Here is a 26,016-nt window from a genome sequence, read left to right on the forward strand (position 1 = left end):
TTCTAGAAAATGAACAAGCTACAAATAACCAAAAAATAATGAACATTCTAAGGTCTATAAACAATTTCATATAAGCTGCTAAAAATGAATAGTACAAACCATAAAGAAACTGAAAGTGATACTATTCAATAAGAGCTAAATGTTGATTTCTTATATTATAATCCAAAATAGATATTACAAAAGATCCAAAGCATTTTAAAATTTGGAATTAAATAATCATTAGGTTTTGAACAAATCTTTGAAAACTTTTAAGTTTTCGCTAAATACATGTTTGGGGGAATCTTCAAGGTCACTTCATAATGTTTATCATAGCATTATTCAAGCATTTGCTTGATTTAATATGTTGTGCCTGAATTCAAAATCCTCTTATATATAAAGTCATTTTCAAAGTCATTTCTTTGTGTGAAGCAAATATGCACAACTCACTAAACTCCTTTGCCCAACTGAATATGGTGGATTACAGAGCATTCCACAGATACCCTTTTCTGTCTCCAACACTAGATGGCACCAACACCCACAGTACAGTTGACTGTCCAACCCAAGACAGGCAATCTGGCAAAAACTACTCAATTTTCCAGCTCTTTCCCAGGATTGATTGGCAGTCAGGAACTAGATCCGAGTACTATGGGAAAAGGAAAATAACTCCAACACCAAATAACATGTGGAATAAAACGATCTCTGACCAGAATTCAAAATCAATTTCGAACAGATCGGAATTAAACATAAAGTGAAGTCACACAGTTGTGTCTGACTCTTTGCAACCCCATGGACTGTAGCCTACCAGGTTCCTCAGTCCATGGAATTTTCCAGGCAAGAGTACTGGAGTGGATTGCCATTTCCTTCTCCAGGGGATCTTCCCAACCCAGGGATCGAACCCAGGTCTCCCGAATTGCAGGCAGACACTTTACCGACTGAGCCACCAGGGAAGCCCAAACATAAAAACGAAGCTGTAAATTAGTAAATAAACTAAAGGTTATAAATATTCCCATGTGAAAACTGAAAATATCCACTAAAAAGTAAAATAAAATTCACAAAACTAAGGGAAAACTATAAAATGACAAAAATTTGCATCTTTGTACTGTATACAAAGAACTCTCAAAATCAGAAAGAGGTGATTCTAAATTTTAAATGGGCAAAGGGGATGAACAAGCACTTCATACAAGAAATACAAATAATCAATAAATATGTGGAACACGTTCACTTTCACTAATAATTAAAGATCAAAACAGCAAGATAGTTACTTTAACCTGTCAAACTACTCCAGGTTTTTTTTTTTTAAAAAAAGCCAGGTACACAATGTCTGGAAGGATACTTACGAAGCAAATCCTAGTAAATGACTCTAGGAAGGTACACTAGGCAGCTGGTTATGAAAGGGAGAAGACTTACCGTAATTACACTTATTGAACTTTGTATAATGTGTAAGTCATTAGCTATCAACTTTTTATAAAAATATTAATAAATATTCATTGTTGGTAATCAACAGAGTAATGGGTTTTCTTATTATTAGAAGGGCAAAAATTAGTACAAGTCCTGACAAGGGATTAATCTCCAAAATATACAAACAGCTCACGCAGCTCAATATCAAAAAACCAAACATCCCAATCCAAAAATGGGGAGAATTAAACAGACATTTCTCCAAAGACGTAAAGATGGTCAACAAACACATGAAAAGATGTTCAACATCACTAATTATTAGAAAGATACAAAAACTACAATATCACCTCACACCAGTAAGAATGGCCATCATCAAAAACAAAAAATCTACGAACAATAAATGCTGGAGAGAGTGTCGAGAAAAGGGAACCCTCCTACAGTGTTAGTTGGAATGTAAATTGGTACAACCATTATGGAGAACAGTATGGTGGTTCCTTAAAAAACTAAAAATAGAACTACCATATGACCCAGCAATCCCACTACTGGGCATATACCCTCTGATGTATAGATCAGTCTTATGGACTCTGAGGGAGAGGGAGAGGGTGGGGAGATTTGGGAGAATGACATTGAAACATGTATAATATAATGTATGAAACGAGTCGCCAGTGCATATTCGATGCACAATACTGGATGCTTGGGGCTGGTGCACTGGGACGACCCAGAGGGAGGGTATGGGGAGGGAGGAGGGAGGAGGGTTCAGGATGGGGAACACAGGTATACCTGTGGCAGATTCATTTCGATATTTGGCAAAACTAATACAATATTGTAAAGTTTAAAAATAAAATAAAATAAAAAGGATATATGCAGCACAATGTTCATTGCAGCACTACTTACAGCAGTCATACATGGAAGCAACCTAAATGACCGTCAACAGAGTGGATAAAGATGATATGGTACATATATACAATGGAATATTACTCAGCCACAAAAAAGAATGAAATAATGCCAGCTGCAGCAACATGGATGGATCTAGAGATCATCATACTGACTGAAGTAAGCCAGAGAAAGACAAATATTATATACTGCTTATGTGCTTGCGTGCTAAGTCACTTTCAGTCGTGTCCAACTCTGTGAGATCCTATGGACTGTAGCCCGCCAGCCTCCTCTGTCCATGGGATTCTCCGGGCAAAAATACTGGAGTGGGTTACCATGCCCTCCCTCCAGGGGATCTTCCCAACCCAGGGACCAAACCCACGTCTCTCACATCTCCTGCACTAGCAGGCAGGTTCTTTTCCACTAGTGCCACACGCGAAGCCCCATATTGACTGTATGTGGAATCTTATTAAAAAAAAAAGGTATGAATGAACTTACTCACAAAACAGAAACAGAGTCAGACATGTAGAAAACAAACTTATGGTTACCAGGGGGAAGGGATAAATTGAGACTGGGATTGACATATACATACTACTACATATAAAATATATAATAAGGACCTATAGTATAGCACAGTGAGCTCTACTCTATACTCTAAAGACCTATATGGGAAAAGAATCTATAAAAGAGTGGGTATATGCATAACTGATTCACTTTGTTGTACACTTGAAGCTAACACAACATTGCAAATCAACTATACTTCAATAAAAAATTATTTTGCAAAAAGTTAGCCCAATATCTGAAACACAGCAGAAGCTCAAAAGGTATTATGTTTACTATACCTAATTTGCTATGCAACCTTGGGGAAGTTTCTTAACATTCCCGGACTTAGGTTTTTTCATCCATTAAGTGATTCCCTCTTTCAGATTATGATGAAGACTAAATGAGATGACTTATGTGAAAGTTCTTGGTACTTAAAAGATTTCCCATAAATCGAAGTCCCTCCTTTCCAGGTAAAATGCAAATAATTAGGCTTTTCTTGGCCGTTCAAAATACTTAGTTTAAAAACATCCCAAATAGGAAGAACACCTAAAAGTGAAAGCGAACTGAAACAAATCTAACTTTATTTCAAATGAGTAGTATAACCAAAGGAAAAGGGAAAATAAAACCAACCCAAGTAACTGGGCAGGGCTGAGGCAGGTTATCAGGTGGATTTGAAAAATAATCCTCATTATTTTATTATAATGATATTATAAAACATTCTAAGACTATTTCAGATGCATTCAAGGATTAAACAAAGTGTGAGGAGTCATGTTCTCACTATAGAAAAGTGTTAAGTCACTCAGTCGTGTCTGGCTCTTTGCAACCCCAAGGACTGACTGTAGCTTGCCAAGCTTCTCTGTCCAGGGAATTCTCCAGGCAAGAATACTGGAGTGGGAAAGCCATTCCCCTTCTCCAGGGGATCTTCCCAACCCAGGGATCGAACTCGTGTTTCCTGCATTACAAGCAGATTCTCTACCATCTGAGGGAAAATGCAAATGTGATATGAGGGAAGCAAGAAACAGTACTCTAGGAATGTTTTGGATCTGAAGTATATATCAACTCATGACTTCATAAATACATGGATGTACTTATGTTTATTCATATGTGTGTATAAAAGTATTTCCTTCCTCTGTGCATTGAAAGGCTAAAATGCACAGATCCCACAGGAGCAAAGTACAACTCTTCGTACTTTGCATCCAGCTCTTGATCACTGAAAGGAATCAGGGACCCTTGGAGAAACTGCTGACTGTGTGGCTGGGACAAAGTGGGCAAAAGATGAGCCTACAACATTTCGTTATGTTAGAAAGTAGGAAGTGTTTCACCCTTCACTCAAAAGGATAGCTGCATGTCACTGAGCCAACTCGAAGGGGAGCCCTTCAACTCTGGGGCAATTTATAACCAAAATAATTTAAGTATGGTAATGATTTGTAAACCATTAGGGGAAAAGAGAAATTCATGGATCCATACTGATAATTAATTAGTCAACTAATGGAAAAAGAGATTTCTTGCTAAGAGTAGAACACTGGTGTTGACTGACAAATGTGGAGGAAGTTTTGAAAATCATCTTTTGCAAATTTAGTAGTAAAGAATAAATCAATCAAGAGTCTTCAATAGATACTAAATCTAGGGAAAGAATTTTAATAAAGGGCAGGATATTTGCAGTGTCACCCGTCAGCTGTCACGAAGGATAATAATTATATAAGGAAATCAGGAACCACTTGACCGAATGGCCTCATCAATGAAGGACTGACGGATAGTAGGTACCTCCAGATTGACATCAAGAGAGAGGCACTACATCGTCTTCATTTTGGCCATGAATCATAACCTCAATCTAATCACTAACAAACAATACACAAATGCAAAAAAAAAAAAAACAACAAGGAATTTTCTACTAAAAAGAGAGAAGGGAAAGGGCCTATGTTCTTCAAAAATGTTAGTCATGAGAGAGAAAAACTGGATATGCTGCAAATTAAAGAAATCAAAGGCAACATAACAACTAAATATAAAACTTGGCTCTAGACTGGACCTTACAGTAGAGGACACTAGGTCAACTACCAACTGGAATATGAATGGTAGATTAGAAAAAAGCACTGTTATCAATGTAAATTTACAAAGTTAATAGCTATGCTGAGGTTATGTAAGAGAATATCCCTTTTTGAAGTATTTAGGGGTAACAGAATGTACAGAACTTATCTCATGGGCTCTGGAAAAAAGGGTGTATTTATGTATCCATTGTCTAGTTATTTATAAAAGAGATCATAAATAATAAAGCAAATGGGGAAATATTAACAGGTAAATTTAGATGAAAAGTATAAGACATTCTTTGTACTTTTATTTTTGCAATTGTTTTTAAGTTTGAAATTACTCCCAAATGAAAGTTGTTTTCAAAAAGCAATTATCTTAAAAACTCAAGTGATACCATAGATTTTCTAAAAATTCAGCTTAATTACAGTCACAGGAAATTTAGCATATAATGTGTAATAAACCCTCTTTTAACACAGACTGGTTTTTCATTTTAGTTCTGAATAAACCTGATGTTTCTTTTCACAGAGTCCCTCATGGTCAGTTTGCAAATTCATCTGTCCCTAGCTTCGAGTGAGTAAGTTTCTACATACTGACCATAATACCCACACATTTCCCCCAAAATATCAAAACAGGATCTGGAAAATGTTTATCATGTTTATATACATGAATAAGTCTATATGTTTACTCACATTTGCTAACTCTAACTTTTAAAGTAGCACCTCTTTGTGAAGCCATTCTTAATATCCCAAGGTAGAGAGAGCCTCTTTGTGCCCTTAGAATTGTTAATAATCTTCCAATCATTATACACTTATATCCCTGAACTGTCACTCTATGCCAAACTGAGACTTCCATTCATCATCTGAGAAAAACATTTCAATTGTCATCTGGTAGTGCTATCAGTTAACTATTCAGAAGTTTCACTATATGGGTCTAAATTTAGTAACATAAATTTAAGCAATTATTAAAATATTTTAACTTAGATATTTATACTTAAAATAAGTGGAAAGTGAAAAATTAAAATGCCAATGATAATCATAATATATCTTAAGCAAAAAATGAAAACCATCAAGGTACCAAAAGCATAAATCTTTAGCCACAAATCTTTTTTAAAACGAATGTGTATTTATTTATGTATACCTGTGGCAGATTCATTTTGATATATGGCAAAACCAATACAATATTGTAAAGCTAAATAAAATAAAATTTAAAAAAATAATTAAAAAATAATTAAAATAAATTAATTAAATAAAATAAAGAACACATATGAAATGCTCAGCCTCTAAATAATGAAGTACAGTGAAGCAAAAAATAACATAATGAACGTTCATTAATTATGAACTGAGAGAAACCAGTATTTACATTTTACTATTGAGTATATACTTTGAGGGAATTCCCTGGTTGCCCAGTGGTTAGGACTCAGTGCTTTCACCACAGTGGGCCATGTTTAATCCCTGGTCAGGGAACTAAGATCCCACAGGTCATGCGGTATGGCCAAAAAAGTAAAAAGAATACAGCTTGACTGAACCAGATAAAGGGCATGAATATAAAAAGCAAAGAGAAGCTTTAAAAAATGGTCCCGACTCATAAGTAATCAAAAAAATTCAAATTAAAACAAAAAAATGTTTCCTTTATTTTTCAAAATGGCAAAAATCATTTAAAAAATAAAAAAGCTACCACTTGTTGAATGCCTATATATGCCAGGTAATTTCCAGGCCTTTTTAAAAAGAACACTTAATAAATAATTTTATTTTACAATAGTTTTGGATTAACAGAAAAATAACAAGAATATTACAGAGAGTTAGCATATACCCTGTACTCAGTTTCTTATTATATTACTATGGTACACTTGTCATATATAATGAGTCAATAGGGATACATTTTTATTAACTAAAGTCCATATTTTATTTGGGTTTTCTTAGTTTTCACATAATGTCCTCTTTCTGTCCTAGTATTCCATCCAGGCTGAAGTGAAGGTGAAGTCGCTCAATCGTGTCCAACTCTTTGCAACCCCATGGGCTGTAGCCTACCAGGCTTCTCTGTCCATGGGATTTTCCAGGCAATAGTACTGGAGTGGATTGCCATTTCCTTCTCCAGCGGATCTTCCCGACCCAGGGATCAAACCCGGGTCTCCCGCATTGTAGACAGATGCTTTACAGTCTGAGCCATCCATCCAGGCTATCACATTACATTTAATCATCATGTCTCCTTAGTTTCTCAGACTTCATTGTTCCTGATGACTTTGACAGTTTTGAGAAGTACTAGCCAGATTATTTTGTAGGATGTCCCTCAGTTTGGGCACAGACTATCAACATAGCTTATCACTGTGAATGTTAACCCTGGTCACCTGGCCGAGGTAGTACTTCAGGCTTCTCCACTATAAATGACTCTTTTTCTCCCTTTTCCATCCTGTATTCTTTGTCATACTAAGTGAAGTCAGACAGAAAAAGACAAATATTATATGATACCGCTTTTATGTTGAATCTAAAAAAAAGTGTACAAATAAACTTATTTACAAAACTGAAATAGTCACAGATGTAGAAAATAAACTTGTGGTTATGTGGGGGTGGGGGGGCGGTTAGGAAAGGGGAAGGATAAATTGGAAGATTGAGATTAACATTTACACACTACTATATATAAAATAGATAACTAATAAGGACCTAATGTATACCACAGGGAACTCTATTCAATATGCTATAATGGCCTATATGGGAAAAGAACCTAAAAAAGAGTGGGTATATGATATACAGAACAGATTCACTTTACTATACAACCTGAAACTAATACAATAGTGTTTATCAACTATATCCCCATAAATATAAAAAACAAAAAACAAAGAAAAAAAAATACGTTTTGATAAAATACCTTTTTATCAACGGAAAAGAAGACTAGCATTCATTTTTCTCCTAATTAATTTTATCTAAATATATCAACAAGGCATCAAAGTCTGCATCACATTTTGCTCATCTCCTCTGCTGATTAAAATCAGTCTTTTTTTTCCCCCAATTAAAATTGAATCCTGCCTATAAATGTCATTTTAAGAAAACAAGGAGAACAAATTGGAAATAATAAATTATCTGAGCAAGTTTTATTTATTATTTAATACTGATTAATGTTTTCACATTTAAAAGTATATTCAGTACTAAGACACAGAAATCTAAAAAAAAAAACACCTAGATCACAAACAAGGATGCAGAAAATCATTAGCCCTCTGAGAACAGAGATGACCATTACAACTCCCTTCCTTCTGACAAATCCTCAATCCTTATCTTAACTAAGCCTCTCCAGAATCTGGTAATGTTGATCAATTCTTCTACCTGTAACCCTTCTGCGTAGTTGATGTCTGCGGCTTTAACTACTGCCTTGAGTCCACAGTAAATACATGCATACAGTTACGGTCTCTCTCAAGAGCTTCCTATGTATAGTATCTCTCATTCTTGGATCACATAGGTACCTTAATTACAACATTCTCAGAACTGAATTTTTATTGGTCATCTGGTGACGTGGATGAACCCAGAGTCTGACACACAGAGTGAAGCATGTCAGAAAGAGAAAAACATACATATGGTATCTAGAAAAATGGTACTGATGAACCTATTTGCAAGGCAGGAATAGAGTTGCAGTCAGAGAACAGACTTGCGGACACAGTATGGGAAGGAGAGGCTGGGACGAATTGAGAGAGTGGCACTGCCATATATACACGACCATGAGTAAAACAGGTAACTAATGGGAAGCTACTGTATAACATGAGGAGCTCAGCTCCATGCTCTGATGACCTAGAGGGGTGGGATAGGGGTGGGTGGCAGGGAGGTTCAAGAGGGAGGGAATATATTACACATATAGCTGATTCACAGCAGAAACTAACACAACACTGTAAAGTAATTATACTCCAATTAAAAAACATTTTAAAAAAGCATCTGCCTTGCACATGAATAATCTACAGGTAATATATACTACTATGTCTAATAAACACTAAGCACTCTTAAAAAAAAAAACAACAAACAACTATTTTCTCCCATTAAACCCACTTTATTTTCTCATGTTTCCAACTCAGTTTCTCATACTGCCATCCAGGTATCTGCACATAAAAGGAACCCAGTTTCCCCAGAGTAAGCTTTAACTCCTCCCCTTATCTTCATGTCCGATTCCAATCAAACACTATTACGTCTCTGTGCCCATCCCATTGCCTTAATGTTCATGATCTCCCCTTTTTTTGATTATAGCAACAAACTGTAAACTGGTCTATCTCCAATGCCTAAGTATACTCAGTAAATTCATAGTAATCGCTACATATTTTTATAGAAAACACATCTAAATTAGGATGCTAAATAAAAACAAATGCACAAGTTACTTTACACAAATCAGGTATGTGGGAAATGTGGAGTCAAAAGAAAAAAATGAGAATTAGTACTTTCCAGGAGAATTAATAGCATACCTCCATGTATACTTCACAAAACATGTAATACTCAATATGCTTAACTTTACACCTATTACTGGAATTACTGCATTATATTGAAATAGTAGAGATAAATAACAGAAATGTTCTTTCCTTAAGATTTTAAAATGAAGATATTTCTGGGAAAACAAAAGTAAACATATCTGAAAATACTTCGTTTTTAATACCTCTTGCTCTTTACACTATTAGGAAACACTAAAGCAAAAGAGAAGAAAGAAACAGATGTTGAAGTCAATTCTAATAAAATTTTGTTCCAGTTCTGTGGCACAATACAAAAATTACCAACAAATAATTATTGGCAAGTTAAGAGCAAGAGTGAGTGATGAGTGCAAGAGGGGTAAAAAAAGCACTAAAACCTTTAACTGAGCCAGTAAAAAGAATTCTTACCGATGTGATATATTTAGACCCTATAAACATAACATGCTACAGAAAAGGTAGTAGAATGTTCCATAAGTCATAAGGTGGCAAGAAAGCACAAAATAATGTATGGATTGATTACCTGAAGTTTTACTCAGCTCTGCTGAAAATATAGCAGATGGAGATCTTCGCTCTTTTTCTGTATCAGAAGGAAGTTTTCTCTCGGCTTCTTTCACAAGAACTTTGGGTTTTTCTATGCTGCCTATCTCTGCTTGAGCATCCAAAGCAGAAACATCTGGAGGCAGTACGGGCACCTTTGAAACATCACCCCTATCTTTGGAGAACTCATCTGGGATATGAACTTCCTCTTTAGGTTGTATACTCTTGAAAGAAAGGTCATGGGGCAATCCTGCACAAGCCAATGACCCAGCTCCATCCTGGATGTCAGCAATTTCACTTTTGTGGGCTACTTCTAGGTCAGTGTATTCCCTGGCTAATGTAGGAGAAGAATCTGCTTTAGAACTGACAAAGGTCGGGAACTCATCTATAATCTCAATCGGAGATGAATCTGAAAATGTTTCACTTTCTCTTAGGTTTGCTTCCTGAGCAATGAATAAGCCATCACTTGAATAAACTGCAGTATTGAGCTCCTCCATCTGCAAAGGGATTTTCTCCTTTTGGGTCAATGCTAAAACTTCATCAGGTGCTAAGGTATCTTTTGTGATGCCTAAACTGGGCTGAAAAGACTCCAAATACGGTTTTCCTCCCTCAGGTGATGGTGAAGCACTGAGTTTTCCCTTATTGTCATGTCCTGTCACTGACTCAGATGAAATTTCAGTGAGGTTTTCTTTCACAAGTATTACAGCTTCATCTTGTTTTTGTGGAACTTCGGGTATTGAATCATCACTAAATAAGTCAACTGGTTCAGAATCGGGGGAGGAATCTTCAACTAGCTCAGAATGCTCGGGCACTGGCTGTGCAACTTCTGCTATTTCTGAATAACTAGAGAAATCTGGAGTCGGTTCAGTAGAGATCTTTGTTTCTTTAATTAAATCACATGCAATAGATATATAAGGAGCTTCTGTTTCCTGAACAGCTACACTAATACCTTCAGGCTCTGTGATTTCTTCATTCATTCCTGATTCTTTTTTTAGTGATACATTCATGGCCTCCTCATATGGTGGGGGATTTTCAGGCTCAAACTTTATGCTTTCATAATTAACTGAAGTAGGAGTTTCTAATGGTGATGAACTGAGCTGCACTGCAGAAGCACCAGCACTAGGAACTACAGAATTTAATGGTGCTTCCATGACAATGTCAGGCAAAACCGGTGACGGAGTAGCTTCAGATTCTTCAAAAGATGGGCAAAGCTGTGTTACAGGGTAAAGTGACTCCTGCACAGCTTCTGAAGTTTGAACCAGGTCCATTTTTGTTTCAAAGGCAATTTTTGTACCAGTAGCTTCATTCAATTCACTTTCACATGCTTCCTGAACCAAATCTGGGGTTAGACCTTCAGGCATGTTTGCCACTACTTCCTCGGTCACCTTTGACACATGATCTGTTGTAACGTAATCTGTCTTAGACTCCTGTGCTGCCATAAGGAAAGGGTTTGATGTTTTGACACTTGCATTCTTCTCTGTTACAATTTGTGCCTTTTTTTCTTCTATCTTTTTTTCATCTGTCTTATTTTCCGAAGTATGATCTTCCAACAAGGGAAAAATGTTTGTTGAAACATTCTCAGTTGTTGGGTTAAAGGGAGCACACGTGATGTACGCTCCGGAACCACCTCTTACAGCTTCTGGTGTACTGGGAAATGAAGCGTCATCATTACTGCTTTCACTATCTTTTTCACGATTTGTTTGTTCAAGGCTATCTGAAAAACGTTTCTTATCCACTTTACCTTCCAATTTGCTCTCTATATTACCTCCAGCAACCAAAACATCACTATCTTGCTTGTAAGTATCTTTCACTTCCCCTACTCGCTCAAATGGTTTGAAGTCTGCATATTCCTCCCTCATAGAAGCTTCTGCTGCAACTCCCTTTTCATTAAAACTGTCCTTTGTTTTTTCTGGAGACAGAACTCTATCTTCTTCTTTAACTGATTTCGTAAGGACTGTAGATAACTCCTGCTGAGTATGAAGGATGTTAAGACTAACTAAGTCCTCTTCTTTATCTTTACTCCTCACAACTATTTCATCCCTAGGATTCGCTACTGTTATGGCAGGTTCTGCCTTTTGAGAGCCACTGAATGATGATTCCATTTCTGAATATTCCAATTCTGAAAACTCTGTTAAATTTCTCTCTACAAATGGATTTTTTGCCTTCTCTGAGAATGCTTTAGAAGCTTCATTTGAAGTTGCTGGAAGTGTTCCTTCAGTGGGTAGTACTGCTGGTAAATCACCAAGGTATTCACGTTCTTTAAAAGAAGCAGCTGAGAGAGGAGATAAAGAAGGAAGAGAAGCAGCAGTTTCAGGCAGGACAGATGGAAAATCCTCTTGACCAGCAGAAACAGTGTTACCTGGCTGCTCCTTCAAATCCATAACTTTTTCTGTGACCGTGGACAGAAAGAAAAGTTAGAGAATGCCAGTGCTCTGATGCTAATGCTCAGAGTTAATGCAAGTTTTATGACAGATTCAAAAAACAGTGTTAGTAAAGACTTACTGTTAACTAAAATGCTAATAACATTTAGTTTATAAATAATTATCAAGTCAACTGAATCATTATTGAAGAAATTAAAGCTATGGTCAAAAAACATGTGCACAGCTACAGAGGCAATTATATGCCATGCAAAGACATCAAGTCTTTGAGAAAAACCTCAAGTAAAATTGAGAAAAACTACTATTAACTAGTATTAGAGGAAGAAATGAGAATTTGAGAAGAGAGTTTGACCGACAGTACAGAAAAGAAGGGGCAATGGATAATTAAATGCCATAGACTGGCATTCTGTTCTGTGAAAGCCTGTCAGCTATAAGAAAATAAACTATATTTGGAGGAAATGATTAGTCAATAAGTAAACATAAATCAAGGGTCCAAGAATTCTTTACACATTTCCAATTATTAATCAGGATTCTGCCCATTTCTCTCTTGGATACAGCATATAAAATGCAAATTTCAACTTGGTCAGTAGACAAACATTCTTGGAATCATGCTAATTTTTAGTAAATTCAAACTACTAAGCATAGTTAACAAAACTAAAAAGTTAAAGTTAGAATACACAGAAGATAAAAGGCTAGCAGAAAGAACTTGCCTGCAGAGGAGTGTATCACAGGCTCAGATGCAGCAGGAAGAGCAAAAAGTGTCTCATCTGAAAAACAAATAGAATATAACCTCAGCAGAAATAAAGACAGAGCTGGAAGGAGACTAAAGAGGAGCAAGCAAGGGGTTCAGTTTGTAATGAGTTAACACAAAACTTTATCTACAGAGAAAAAGTCAAGATGGAAAGGAAAAAGTAGTACCATTAGTAGTTCCATTAATCCAGATTAAATTATAATTTACAAAATTGACTAAATGATACCCATAGAACCTATCATTTCTCAAGAGGCAATAACATGTTTATGTTAAAGAAACTTCATGAATCATCATGGCTTTAATACACTAATCTTTTCTTTTTTATTGGTCTATGTTCAATTTTGGAGAAGGTAATGGCACCCCACTCCAGTACTCTTGCCTGGAAAATCCCATGGATGGAGGAGCCTGGTAGGCTGCAGTCCATGGGGTTGCTAAGAGTCTGACACAACTGAGCGACTTCACTTTCACTTTTCACTTTCATGCACTGGAGAAGGAAATGGCAACCCACTCCAGTGTTCTTGCCTGGAGAATCCCAGGGACAGGGGAGCCTGGTGGGCTGCCATTTATGGGGTCACACAAAGTCGGACAAGACTGAAGTGACTTAGCAGCAGCAGCATGTTCATTTTAGAAGAACACTTTCAGAAAATCATGCATATTCTCTATTTGTTATTCTAAGTGCTTTACATGATGCAAGAACTCATTTTACTCCTTATAATTCTGTTACAGTGTTGTTAATATCCCATTTAACAGATTAAAAAACTGAGAGACAGACAAATTAAGAAACTCACTCAGTACATAAGTAACAAAGACTCCGGGGATACATCAGTAGCAAGACTCCAGAGCTCCCTTTCTTAACCAATGTATGCCGTATGTTATAAACTGTGTTTCCCCCCAAATTCATTATGTTGAAGTCCTAAGGTCCAGTGAGTCATGTTTGAAAACGGGGCCTTTCAGAGGTAAAGAGGAATACATGAGGTCATGAGGGTCGGGCCATGGTCACATAACGAGGTCATGTGAGCACACAGTGAGAAGGCAGCAACCTATACGCCAAGAAAACAGGCCTTTAATGAAACCTAACTTGCCCATGCTTTGGTCTTAAGACCTTCCAGTCTTCAGAACTGTAAGAATTAAAGTTCCCTTGTTTAAGTTACCTAGTCTATGGTGTTTTGTTATGGCAGCCCATAGACTAATACACTACATATTGGTATATTAACCTTGTACAATGTCATTTTATACCTGCTGGCGGGCAATCTTATGCAAAATATCTTTGGTTTACACTAGAGAAAGGCCCCTAACAAAAGACAACTTGAAATAGTTTGAGAGATGACAGGAGGTATTTCTTTCACATAGAGGAAATAATAAATTTGGACACTTCTACTGGTAAGGACAAGCTAGACAAGCCTGATCAACACAAAAAAAGAGCAATCAGAGATGTGGCTATCATGAACAAAGTCTTTTCTTCCAAGGGTATTCTTCTCAAAGAATTCAAAATGTCACATAAAATTTAAAAACAAATTCACCCTAGGTATGATACCTAAAGGATTCTCAGGGCTTCCCTAGTGATTCAGTGGTAAAGAATCCGGTTGCCAATGCAGGCGACACAGATGGGTTCAATCCCTGATCTGAGACAATCCCACATGCCGCAGAGCAACTAAGCCTCTGTGCCACACGATTGGTCCTGCGCTTTAGAGCCTGAGAGCTACAACCACTGACCTGCACACTGCAACTAGTGAAGCCCACACGCCTTTGAGCCTGTGCTCCACAAGGGAAGCCAGCAGAGAAACCGGTGTGCTGCAACTACAGAGCAGCCCCCACTCACCAAAACTACAGAAAACCTCACACAGCAACAACGACCCAGCACAGCCAAAGTAAATAAATAAATTATTTTAGAAAGAAATAAATGCTTCTTAGATTGGTAGTGAGGTGAAATCCATGACAAGCATTTAGAAGTCTCCTATAACCCAGAACCACAGGCTGGATAGGCCACTCACCCAAACCATTGAGACTCTTTGCCTTATGAGATTTTGTAAAATGTACACATATGCGTGGGCTTCCCCAGTGGCTCAACGGTAAAGGATCTCCTTGCAATGCAGGAGGCGCAGTTTGGTCCCTGGGTTGGGAGGATCCCCTGGAGGAGGGCATGGCAACCCACTTCAGTATTCTTGCCTGGAGAATCCCATGGACAGAGAGTCTGGTGGGCTACAGTCCCTAAGGTCGTAAAGAGTCAGACACGACTGAAGCGACCTAGCACACACACACGCACACATATGCATACACATTTTATTTTTTAACTAATACTTAGCATTTATTTCATGCTTACTGCCAGGCCAAGGACTTTTCATACTTAATCTACACATCAACCCAATGAGAAATATGAGAATTTTTACAGATGACAATCTAGTAGCTTGCTCTAAATTACACAATAGCCTAGATTTAAAATCCATGCTCCTGCTTCAGTGTACACACTTTTAAAAGATGATTTCTGTAATATTAGTTAAATTGTTTCTCATTTGTAAAATCACAATTTGAAAATTCCTTTCAGCTAAGATAATGAATTAAAATGTTGTACAAAACTGAGATTTGGGGGTCAAAGGAAAAAACCAAATAATTACACAGCTGCTCCATCTAAATAAAAGGTAGCAAATTCCTAAGAAAATGGTTGTTTTTTTCTTCTAGACAATATAGTTAAAAACCAACTAATTAAGAGACAGTCTATTTGGAAAGTGAACTAGAAACCTGTTACGTTAAAATTATAGGGAAAGGAAAATATATCTACAATTGTGCCAAAATTTTAAAGTATTTTTTTTTTCAAAATATATCCTTACTGCTATCCAGAATCACTCTTACAGTAAAAATTATATTTCTGGCACTTGGTCAAGTAAGAAAGTTTACAAACTGGTAGTTGAAATATTCACTAAAAAAAATTTTTTTCAATCCCCATTTGTGAAATGAGATTCAATCCAAAATTAGTCACAAAACAAGTATTCCATTTCTAAAAGTGCTTAGGGAAAAAAATCCAGAAGAGATCACTAACATTTGGCCCTGAAGAAGAGAGCTGCTCAGACTCTCACTAAGGCCCACTATGAATCATGGGATCAAACTGCCTGGGTCCAAATGACAGATCCGTCACTTACAAATGTACAACCCTGAGAAAGGTATTACCGAGCCTTTCTGGGCTTCATTTCCTCATATGAAATAAGAAAAGAAATAGTAACTACCTCAAAAAGTTGTCAGAGAAAGAAGGGGAAAAAAGAAACAACTTGCTCTAAGTCACACTGCTAGGATACCAGAGAGCCAGGATTTGAAAAAGGTCTCTCAAGCTCAAGTGCTTTATCTTCTGAGGGATGTATTTATGCACAAATGCAACTGTTATAAATTACATATTCCTAGTTGATCAGCCCCATAAGTTTGAGCTCCTGAAACAAGAAAAATTGTCTCCCAGCAAATACATTGTAATTATCCAAAATATTTGACTGTTTGCTTCTACTTCACAATGTAACATCTACACTATGTAAAATATTCTATAGATTCAATGTACTCTCTATCAAACTACCAATAGCATTTTTCACAGAAGAACAAAAACATTTCACGGTTTGCATGGAAACACCAAAGACTCCGAAAAGCCAAAGCAATCTTGAGAAAGGAAAACACAGCTGGAGAAATAAACCTTCCTGACTTCAAACTATATTACAAAGCTACAGTCATCAAGACTGTATGCTGTTGACACAAAAACAGAAATATAGCCCAATGGAACAAGATAGAAAGCGGAGAGATAAACCCACATACCTATGGGTACCTTATCTTTGACAAAAGAGGCACGAATATAAAATGGAGAAAAGATAGCTTCTTTAATAAGTGGTGCTGGGAAAACTGTACAACGACCTATAAAAGAATAAAACTAGAATACTTCCTAATACCATACACAAAAAAAACACTCAAAATGGATTAAAGACTTAAATGTTAGGCCAGAAACTATAAAGCTCTTAAGAGAAAAACATAGGCAATATATCCCCTGACATAAATCACAGCAAGATCCTCTAAGACCCACCTCCTATAGTAATGGAAATAAAAACAAAAATAAATAAGTTGGGACCTAATTAAACTTAAATGCTTCTGCACAGCAAAGGAAACAATAAACAAGATTAAAAGACAACTCTCAAGATGGGAGAAAATAAGTGCAAATGAAGCAACTGACAAAGGATTAATCTCCAAAATATAAAGACACAAATCCAAAATTAAAAAAGCACAATATAAAATCACAATATAAAAGCTCAATATCAGAAAAACAAAAACAGCCCAATCAAAAAATGGGCAGAAGACCTAAACAGACATTTCTCCATAGAAGATATACAGATGGCCAATAAACACGTGAAAAGATGCTTAACATCACTCATTATTGGAGAAATGCATATCAAAACTATAATTAGGTATTACCTCACATCACTCAGAATGCCCATCATCAAAAAAAATCTACAAACAATAAATGCTGGAGGGGATGTGGAGAAAAGAGAACCCTCCTGCACTGTTGGTGGGAATGTAAAATGATACAGCCAATAGGGCAAACAGTAGGGACATCCTTTAAAAAACTAGGAATAAATCTATCATATGACCCAACAATCCCACTCTTGAGCATATACTCTGAGAAAACCACAATTCTAAAAGACACACGTACCCTAATGTTCATGGCAGCACTATCTACAATAGCCAGGACATGGAAGCAACCTAGATGTCCATCAACAGACAAACGGATAAAGCAGATGCAGTATGTGTGTACAATAGAATATTACTCAGCCATTAAAAAGAACGAATTTGAGTTACTTTTAGTGAGCTGGATGAAGCTACAGCCTATTATATAGAGGGAAGTAAGTCAGAAAGAGAGTAACAAATACCATATATTAACACATATATGCATTGGAGAAGGAAATGGCAGCCCACTCCAGTATTCTTGCCTGGAGAATCCCATGGATGGAGGAGCCTGGTGGGCTACAGCCCATGGGGTCACAAAGAGTTAGACATGACTGAGCGACTTCACTCACTCACTTACCCACCCATTTGCATGGAGGCTCTATTCAGCCAGGTTTAAGTCAGTGTTCTACCATAGCAACTACTTTTTAAAGTTAAATCCATACATAGGCTAAAACCAAGTACATAGCACTAAACTGTAAAACGGGATATATTTAAAGACAAGAAATATCAACTGTTTCAGAATTAGTCCAGGAAAATATGACTGCATTACTTTAGATGAACAAAGGCAAATATAGAGGTGACCAGGAGGAGTTTGGTTAGAAAGTAAAGGAAATAGTAACAAATTGACCTCAGGGGTAATAGATAATTTTTAAAGAACAGTTATTTGTTGACACAATGCTTTGAGTTGAAAAATCTTATGATACACATTAGGTACGTTAAAAAAGGAGAGGAGAGATAAGCAAATATGTTCATACCAGCTACAATACTATTTAAGTTGTCTGCTTTTATTATGTGTTATTATATCATGAAATGAACCCATCAACACAACAAAAAGATCACTTACTGAATGGGAAAAGATATTTACAAATGATATATTCCATGATACATTTAGAAAACTAAGATCATGGCATCTGGACCCATCACACCATGGCAAATAGATGGGAAAACAATGGAAACAGTAAGACATTTTAATTCGGGGGGCTCTAAATCACTGCAAATGGTGACTGCAGCCATGAACTTTTAAAAGATGCTTGCTCCTTGGAAGAAAAGCTATGACCAACCTAGACAGCATATTAAAAAGAAGTGACCTTACTTTGCCAACAAAGGTCCATCTAGTCAAAGCTATGGTTTTTCCTGTAGTCATGTATGGGTGTGAGAGCTGGACTATAAAGAAAGCTGAGTGCCAAAGAACGGATGCTTTTGAACTGTGGTGTTGGAGAAGACTCTTGAGAGTCCCTTGGACTGCAAGGAGTTCAAACCAGTAAAGGAAATCAGTTCTGAATTTTCTTTGGAAGGACTGATGCCGAAGCTGAAGCTCCAATACTTTGGCCACCTGATACGAAGAACTGACTCATTGGAAAAGACCCTGATACTGGGAAAGACTGAAGGCAGGAGGAGAAGGGGACAACAGAGGATGAGATGGTTGCATGGCATCATCGACTCGATGAGCATGAGTTTGAGCAAGCTCCAGGGGCCGGGGATGGACAGGGAAGCCTGATGTGGTGTGGTCCTTGGGGTCGCAAAGAGTCTGACATGACTGAGTGACTGAACTAAACTGAAATTGATGAGAGGTTAATATCCGAAATATACAAAGAACTCATACAACTCAGCATCAAAAAACAAACAATTCAATTTTTAAAAAATGAGCAGTAAACTGAATAGATATTTTTCCAAAAATGACTAACAACAGATGGCTAACAGGCACATGTAAAGATGCTCACTAATCATCAGGGAAACGCACATTAAAAACCACAATGAGATACCACCTTACACTTGTCAGAATGGCTATTATCAAAAAGACAACAAATGAGTATTGGTGAGGATGTGGAAAAAAGGTAACCTTTATGCATTATTGGGAATATAAATTGGTATAACCTCTATGGAAAACATTGTGGACATTCACAAAAAATAAATTAGAATTACTATTAAAAAAAAAAAAAAACTAGGAATAAATCTATCATATGACCCAACAATCCCACTCTTGAGCATATACTCTGAGAAAACCACAATTCTAAAAGACACACGTACCCTAATGTTCATGGCAGCACTATCTACAATAGCCAGGACATGGAAGCAACCTAGATGTCCATCAACAGACAAACGGATAAAGCAGATGCAGTATATGTGTACAACAGAATATTACTCAGCCATTAAAAAGAACGAATTTGAGTTACTTTTAGTGAGCTGGATGAAGCTACAGCCTATTATATAGAGGGAAGTAAGTCAGAAAGAGAGTAACAAATACCATATATTAACACATATATGCACTGGAGAAGGAAATGGCAGCCCACTCCAGTACCCTTGCCTGGAGAATCCCAGGGACAGGGGAGCCTGGTGGGCTGCCGTCTATGGGGTCGCACAGAGTCCGACATGACTGAAGTGACTTAGCAGCAGCAGCAGCAACACATATATATGGAAACTAGAAAAATGGTATTCATGAACCTACCTGCAGGGAAGAAATGGAGACACAGATGCAGAAAACGGACTTGTGGACAGAGAGGTGGAAGAAGAGGGTGGGATGAATGGAGAAAGCGGCATCAACACATACACGCTATCGAGTGTAAAACTATGGTGGGGAGTTGCTGTACAACACCAGGAACCCAGCTTGGGGCCCTGTGATTAACTAGAGAGGTGGGATGAGGGGACGGGGGGTTCAACAGGGAGGAGATATACATGTAATTGTAGCTGATTTGGATTGTTGTATGGCAGAAACCAAGATAATACTGCAAAACAATTTTCCTCCAATTAAAAAATAAATTTAAAAAGGAGTCAAAAATAAAAGAATGACAGATTTTTAAAAAATGAGAAACAAAAAACAAAGAAACCAAAACCTTAGTCATCCAATCTCATTTGTACTATTTGAACAGACAGCCAGAGAAATAATAAATATTAGGGACTTAATTATATCCAAACTAAGTAAAAACATAATGGCATATTGAAAAAACAAAAACAAGTTTTCACTAAATAGGCAAAAGGAATCTAGAACTCATTAAGTCTCTCCCCTACAGCCATCAAAAAGGACAATTCGGTTTATTTTCTTGCTCAAAAGACATTTACGCGCTCCTGGTTATACACTGAATTATACCAAAAACTCTAAGACATATTAAGGCCTGCACTGAAAAAGTGAAAGTGTTAGTCACTCCGTTGTGTTTGACTCTTTGCGGCCCCACAGACTGTAGCCCTGCCAGGCTCCTCTGTCAACGGAATTCTCCAGGCAAGAATACTGGAGTGAGGCGCCATTCCCTTCTCCAAAGGATCTTCCTGAAACTGGGTCTCCTGCATTGTAGGCAGATTCTTTACCATGTGAGCCACCAGGGAACCTCCAATTTAACTGTCCAAACTTATCTCAACATATTATCTACACCAATCAAACAAACTTCTTCCTGTTCAAACCCATGCTTCCCTCTCATGCTTCCCTCTCATGTTAATACCTGAATATTAACATCCAGTAATGCTCAAATTCACCATATTCAGCCCCAATAACTTTCTAAAATATACTCAACCTTACCTTATTTTTGTTAGTCCTCTGCATTTCTACTTACCAAAGCTCAGAGTACCTTAAAGTAACTTATTCAAAGCATAGTTAATGACAAAGCTAGAAATTTGAAATTTAAACTATAATCAGATATACACTAATTTCCTTATTACCCTCAGTAAAAGGAACAGAATCACTGAATTACTTATAATAACAGTATGAAAGATTTCCAAATGATCTATTCCTCACATAGGCCCTAGTGCTCGATTCTTTTCCTTACCAAAGCCTAAAACTAGAACATAAGTTTAGACTAACTGCCTTAGGACTACAAACTTTGAATGCTAATTACTTCTACCAAACAATAATCAGTGTCAAAATTAAAATTTACTAGAGAGATTTCTTTTAAGTAAATCACTTCTCCGAAAAAGTAAAAATGGCGTTATCAATTTTGAATTTGTTACTGGTAAACTGGAAAAACATATACACTATCAATCTCTGGAGAAGGACATCGCTTTCTTGCCTGGAAAATCCCAAGGACAGAGAAGCCTGGTGGGAGTCCATGGGTTTGCATAGAGTTGGATGCGACTGAAGCAACTTAGCACGTATTACAATCTCACCAACGTCCACACATTCTTATGCTGACTGTTTCAAAACCAACTGGTCAGTAAAATCATACCTAGCTTATACAACAAGGAAAATAAACTGCGTTTTAAAATCATGGAGAAGAACCTCTGCTCCTGGCTATGAGAGTAATTTTATCACACTAACCCTTCCAACATAAACAGCTATAAAACTGGGCAAAATATATGAAGCAACTGTCCTGAGACACTGGACCACAGGCAGCACAGGAGTGTAATTCCTAAGAGGCAAGCACACCAGCCGAGTGCCCTGGCTTTCCGAAGGCTCTTTCTGTCAACAGCACATGGCAGAGCTGCCCCAGGATACTGCACTCTTGCTGGGCAGAGGAAGCTGTTGAGTTGTCTGGAATTTGTGGAGCAGGGTGACATACAAAGGAAAGCTTCAAAGAAAAGGAGCTCCAGAAATCTAGACAGATGTTCCCTTTAAACCTTTAGCTGAATACAATGCTGCACAGACACATCACAAGACTTACCAAGACCCAGCAGACTAATCTATGATCAAGCTGTGAACTGAGTGGATATTCTGGAGGTCAGACTGTGTTGTAAGACCTGACCTAAAAGTGTTGGCCAGTCAGAGTAGAGACAGCTCCTGAACATCCCAGCACAAAAATAAGATTCCAGAAAAGGTACACCTTAAGAGTGGGACTACGTAACCCTAAAGTAAGGGGTACTCTAGGACAAGTCAGCAAATACGGCTCATGAGCCAAAGCTGTACTGGAAAAAGCCCATTCGTGTGTCGTTTTGCCTATGGCTACTTCTGCACTGTAAGGGCAAAGAGGAGTAGTTAGATAGAACCTGTATGACCTGCAAGCCTAAAATATTTACTACTCTGCCCTTAAAGAAAAAGTAAATCACTGCTTTAGACCCACACAAATTTTAAAATCAAGACTTGAAAAGATTAAAGTGATTTGTCAGCAACCAACTGTCTGCCAAAATCCAACCATATCCATGACAAGCAGTATAAAATAAAAAAATTACTGGACAAGAAAAGAAGCAAGAAAATATGAGAATAAGAAAAAATAGCCAACGTAAACAAAAAGAAATAGTGTAAATGTTGGATTAATGAATATTAATTGGAAATTAAAATAGCTTTTGTAAAAGACCAACATAATGAGTGAACAGAGAATCTTGACAGAAAAACACAGACTAGAAAAAGAACCAAATGGAAATGCTATAACTGAAAATCACATTAATCTAAAGAAAACTTCACCAGATAAGCTTAAAAGCAGATTGGACAATGGAGATTGGATCAATAAATTTAAACAAAGAGTAACAGAAACTATCCAAACTGAAGCACAGTATGAAAAACAAAAAGCTGTGGGGGGAGGGGGAATAAATGAACAGTCTCAATAACTGGTGAGATAACCAAGCAGTTAGTTCAGTCAGTTCAGTTCAGTCGCTCAGTCGTTTCTGACTCTTTGCGACCCCATGAATCGCAGCACGCCAGGCCTCCCTGTCCATCACCAACTCCCAGAGTTCACTCAAACTCATGTCCATCGAGTCAGTGATGCCATCCAGCCATCTCATCCTTTATCATCCCCTTCTCCTCCTGCCCCCAATCCCTCCCAGCATCCGGGTCTTTTCCAATGAGTCAACTCTTCACATGAGGTGGCCAAAGTATTGGTGTTTCAGCTTTAGCATCAGTCCTTCCAATGAACACCCAGGACTGATCTCCTTTAGGATGGACTGGTTGAATCTCCTTGCAGTCCAAGGGACTCTCAAGAGTCTTCTCCACAGTTCAAAAGCATCAATTCTTCGGCGCTCAGCTTTCTTCACAGTCCAACTCTCACATCCATATATGACTACTGGAAAACCCACAGCCTTGACTAGACAGATCTTTGTTGGCAAAGTAACGTCTCGGCTTTTGAATATGCTATCTAGGTTGGTCATAATTTTCCTTCCAAGGAGTAAGCGTCTTTTAATTTCATGGCTGCAGTCACCATCTGCAGTGATTTTGGAGCCCCAAAAAATAAAGTCTGAGGCTGTTTCCACTGTTTCCCCATCTATTTCCCATGAAGTGATGGGACCAGATGCCATGATCTTCGTTTTCTGAATGTTGAGCTTTAAGCCAACTTTTTCACTCTCCTCTTTCACTTTCATCAAGAGGCTTTTTAGTTCCTCTTCACTTTCTGCCATAAGGGTGATATCATCTGCATATCTGAGGTGATTGATATTTCTCCCAGCAGTCTTGATTAAAGCTTGTGCTTCTTCCAGCCCAGCATTTCTCATGACGTACTCTGCATATAAGTTAAATAAGCAGGGTGACAATATATAGCCTTGATGTACTCCTTTTCCTATTTGGAACCAGTCTGTTGTTCCATGTCCAGTTCTAACTGTTGCTTTCTGACCTGCATACAGGTTTCTCAAGAGGCAGGTCAGCTGGTCTGGTATTCCCATCTCTTTCAGAATTTTCCACAGTTTTTTGTGACTCACACAGTTAAAGTATATGTAAAATGGAGTCCCCCCAAAAGGCAATAATATAGGGGGGAAAATTACGATTATTAATGGCCTAAAATTTGACAATCGTGATAGAAAATACCAGCCACCGAAGCTCAATGAACTACAAGCAGGATAAACACAAACCACAAAGAGATAACTGTAGAAAACAAAGGGAAAGGGCAGGCAAACAATATTAAGAATGACCTGACTTCTCAATTGGAAACAATGTAACCCAAAAGATAATAGAACATTCTTTAAAATGATGCAGAGAAAGAAAGTGAAAGCCTAGTGAACTGAGTGCAGTCAACCCTTTGTTGTTGTTCAGTCACTAAGTCATGTCAGACTCTTTGTGACCCCAAGGACTGGAGCACGCCAGGCTTCCCTGTCCTTCACCATCTCCCAGAGTTTGCTTAAACTCACTCCCATTGATTTAGTGATGCTATCCAAACCATCTCTTCCTCTGTCACTCCCTTCTCCTGAGCTCCATCTTTTCCCAGCATCAGGGTCTTTTCCAATGAGTCTTTCACATCTGGTGGCCAAAGTACTGGAGCTTCAGCATCAGTCCTTCCAATGAGGATTCAGGGTTGATTTCCTTTAGGATAGACTGGTTTGATCTCCCTGCAGTCCAAAGGACTCTCAAGAGCCTTCTCCAGCACAATTTGAAAGCACGAAATCATGGGCGCTCAGTCTTCTTTATGGTCCAATTCTCAGATCCACACGACTGCTGGAAAAACCACAGCTTGGACTATACAGATCCTTGTTGGCAAAGTTATGTCCCTCTTTTTAATATGCTGTCTAGGTTTGTCATAGCTTTCCTTCCGAGGAGCAGCTGCAGTCACCATCCTCAGTGATTTTGGACCCCAAGAAAATAAAATTTGTCACTGTTTCCACTTTTTCCCCTTTTATTTGCCATGAAGTGATGGGACCAGATGCCATGATCTTAGCTTTCTGAACAATGAGTTTTTAAGCCAGCTTTTTCACTCTCTTTTACCCTCATCAAGAGGCTCTTTAGTTTCTCTTCACTTTCTGCCATAGAGGGGTTATCATCTGCCTATCTGAGACTGTTGATATCTCTCCCTGCAATCTTGATTCCATGCTGTGATTCATCCAGCCTAGCATTTCACATGATGTACTCTGCACATAAGCTAAATAAGCAAGTGACAATACACAGCCTTGACTTACTCCTTTCCCAATTCTAAACCACTAATTCCTTAATTTGCCAGTCTACTCACTAAATTGATAAACCAAAAGTCAGTACTTACAGAAATGGGCAAGTGCAGAGGAACCAAACATTCCAGTCCCCCAACATACTGAACACACGATCAGGTGAGGTCAAACAAAGCAACCCTATGCCATCTCGTTTCAGCTCCCATACAGTAAACAAGTATTCTTTTAGCAGTCTATTCAGTGCCCCACTGTTTACATTTCTATGCTTTTTGTTGGTGATTCTGATGTGGGCCCTAAGCATAGTGCTTAAGTACTATCTCGTGTTCTTAAGAGCAAGAAGATTATGATGTACCTTACAGAGGAAACACATGTTTTAGATAAGGTTCATTCAGACATGAGTTATAGTACTCTTGGCCATGAGTTCAATGTTAATGAGTCTACAATATATATTAAATAATGTGTTTCTTTAAATAGAAACACGCCTAAAATAAAGTTATATACTTATCATTAACAAAAACGCCATGAGGTTCACAGGAACCTAACCCTGTATTTCCCCAAGCAACAATGATTCAGTCAGTATCTGCTAATTCAGTACCTTCTGTGATTTTATAGACCATTACAAACAATAAAATTAACTGTATTCTTCAAAAAAAATCCTTCAAAAATAAAGATGACTTAAGATAATAGAGATAAAAGAT

The 26,016-nt window shown here is 37.6% G+C and overlaps 1 protein-coding gene across 2 annotated transcripts in view; it reads right to left on the reverse strand.

Annotated features, from left to right (window-relative positions):
- The window catches only part of RTN4 (reticulon 4), a 74,572-nt gene that overhangs the window by 38,548 nt on the left and 10,008 nt on the right, over positions 1-26,016 (reverse strand). The window contains exons 2-3 of one of the 2 annotated variants that reach the window (XM_019970152.2): positions 12,873-12,929; positions 9,768-12,173 (exon numbers count right to left, since the gene is read on the reverse strand). The exons of the other annotated variant lie outside the window; for it this stretch is intronic. Coding sequence (XP_019825711.2) covers positions 9,768-12,173; positions 12,873-12,929 — 2,463 coding nt within the window. The remainder of the gene's footprint in view (positions 1-9,767; positions 12,174-12,872; positions 12,930-26,016) is intronic. 2 annotated transcript variants of the gene reach the window in all.

This window comes from Bos indicus, chromosome 11 (assembly GCF_029378745.1).
Source record: "Bos indicus isolate NIAB-ARS_2022 breed Sahiwal x Tharparkar chromosome 11, NIAB-ARS_B.indTharparkar_mat_pri_1.0, whole genome shotgun sequence".
Classification (NCBI taxonomy): domain Eukaryota; kingdom Metazoa; phylum Chordata; class Mammalia; order Artiodactyla; family Bovidae; genus Bos; species Bos indicus.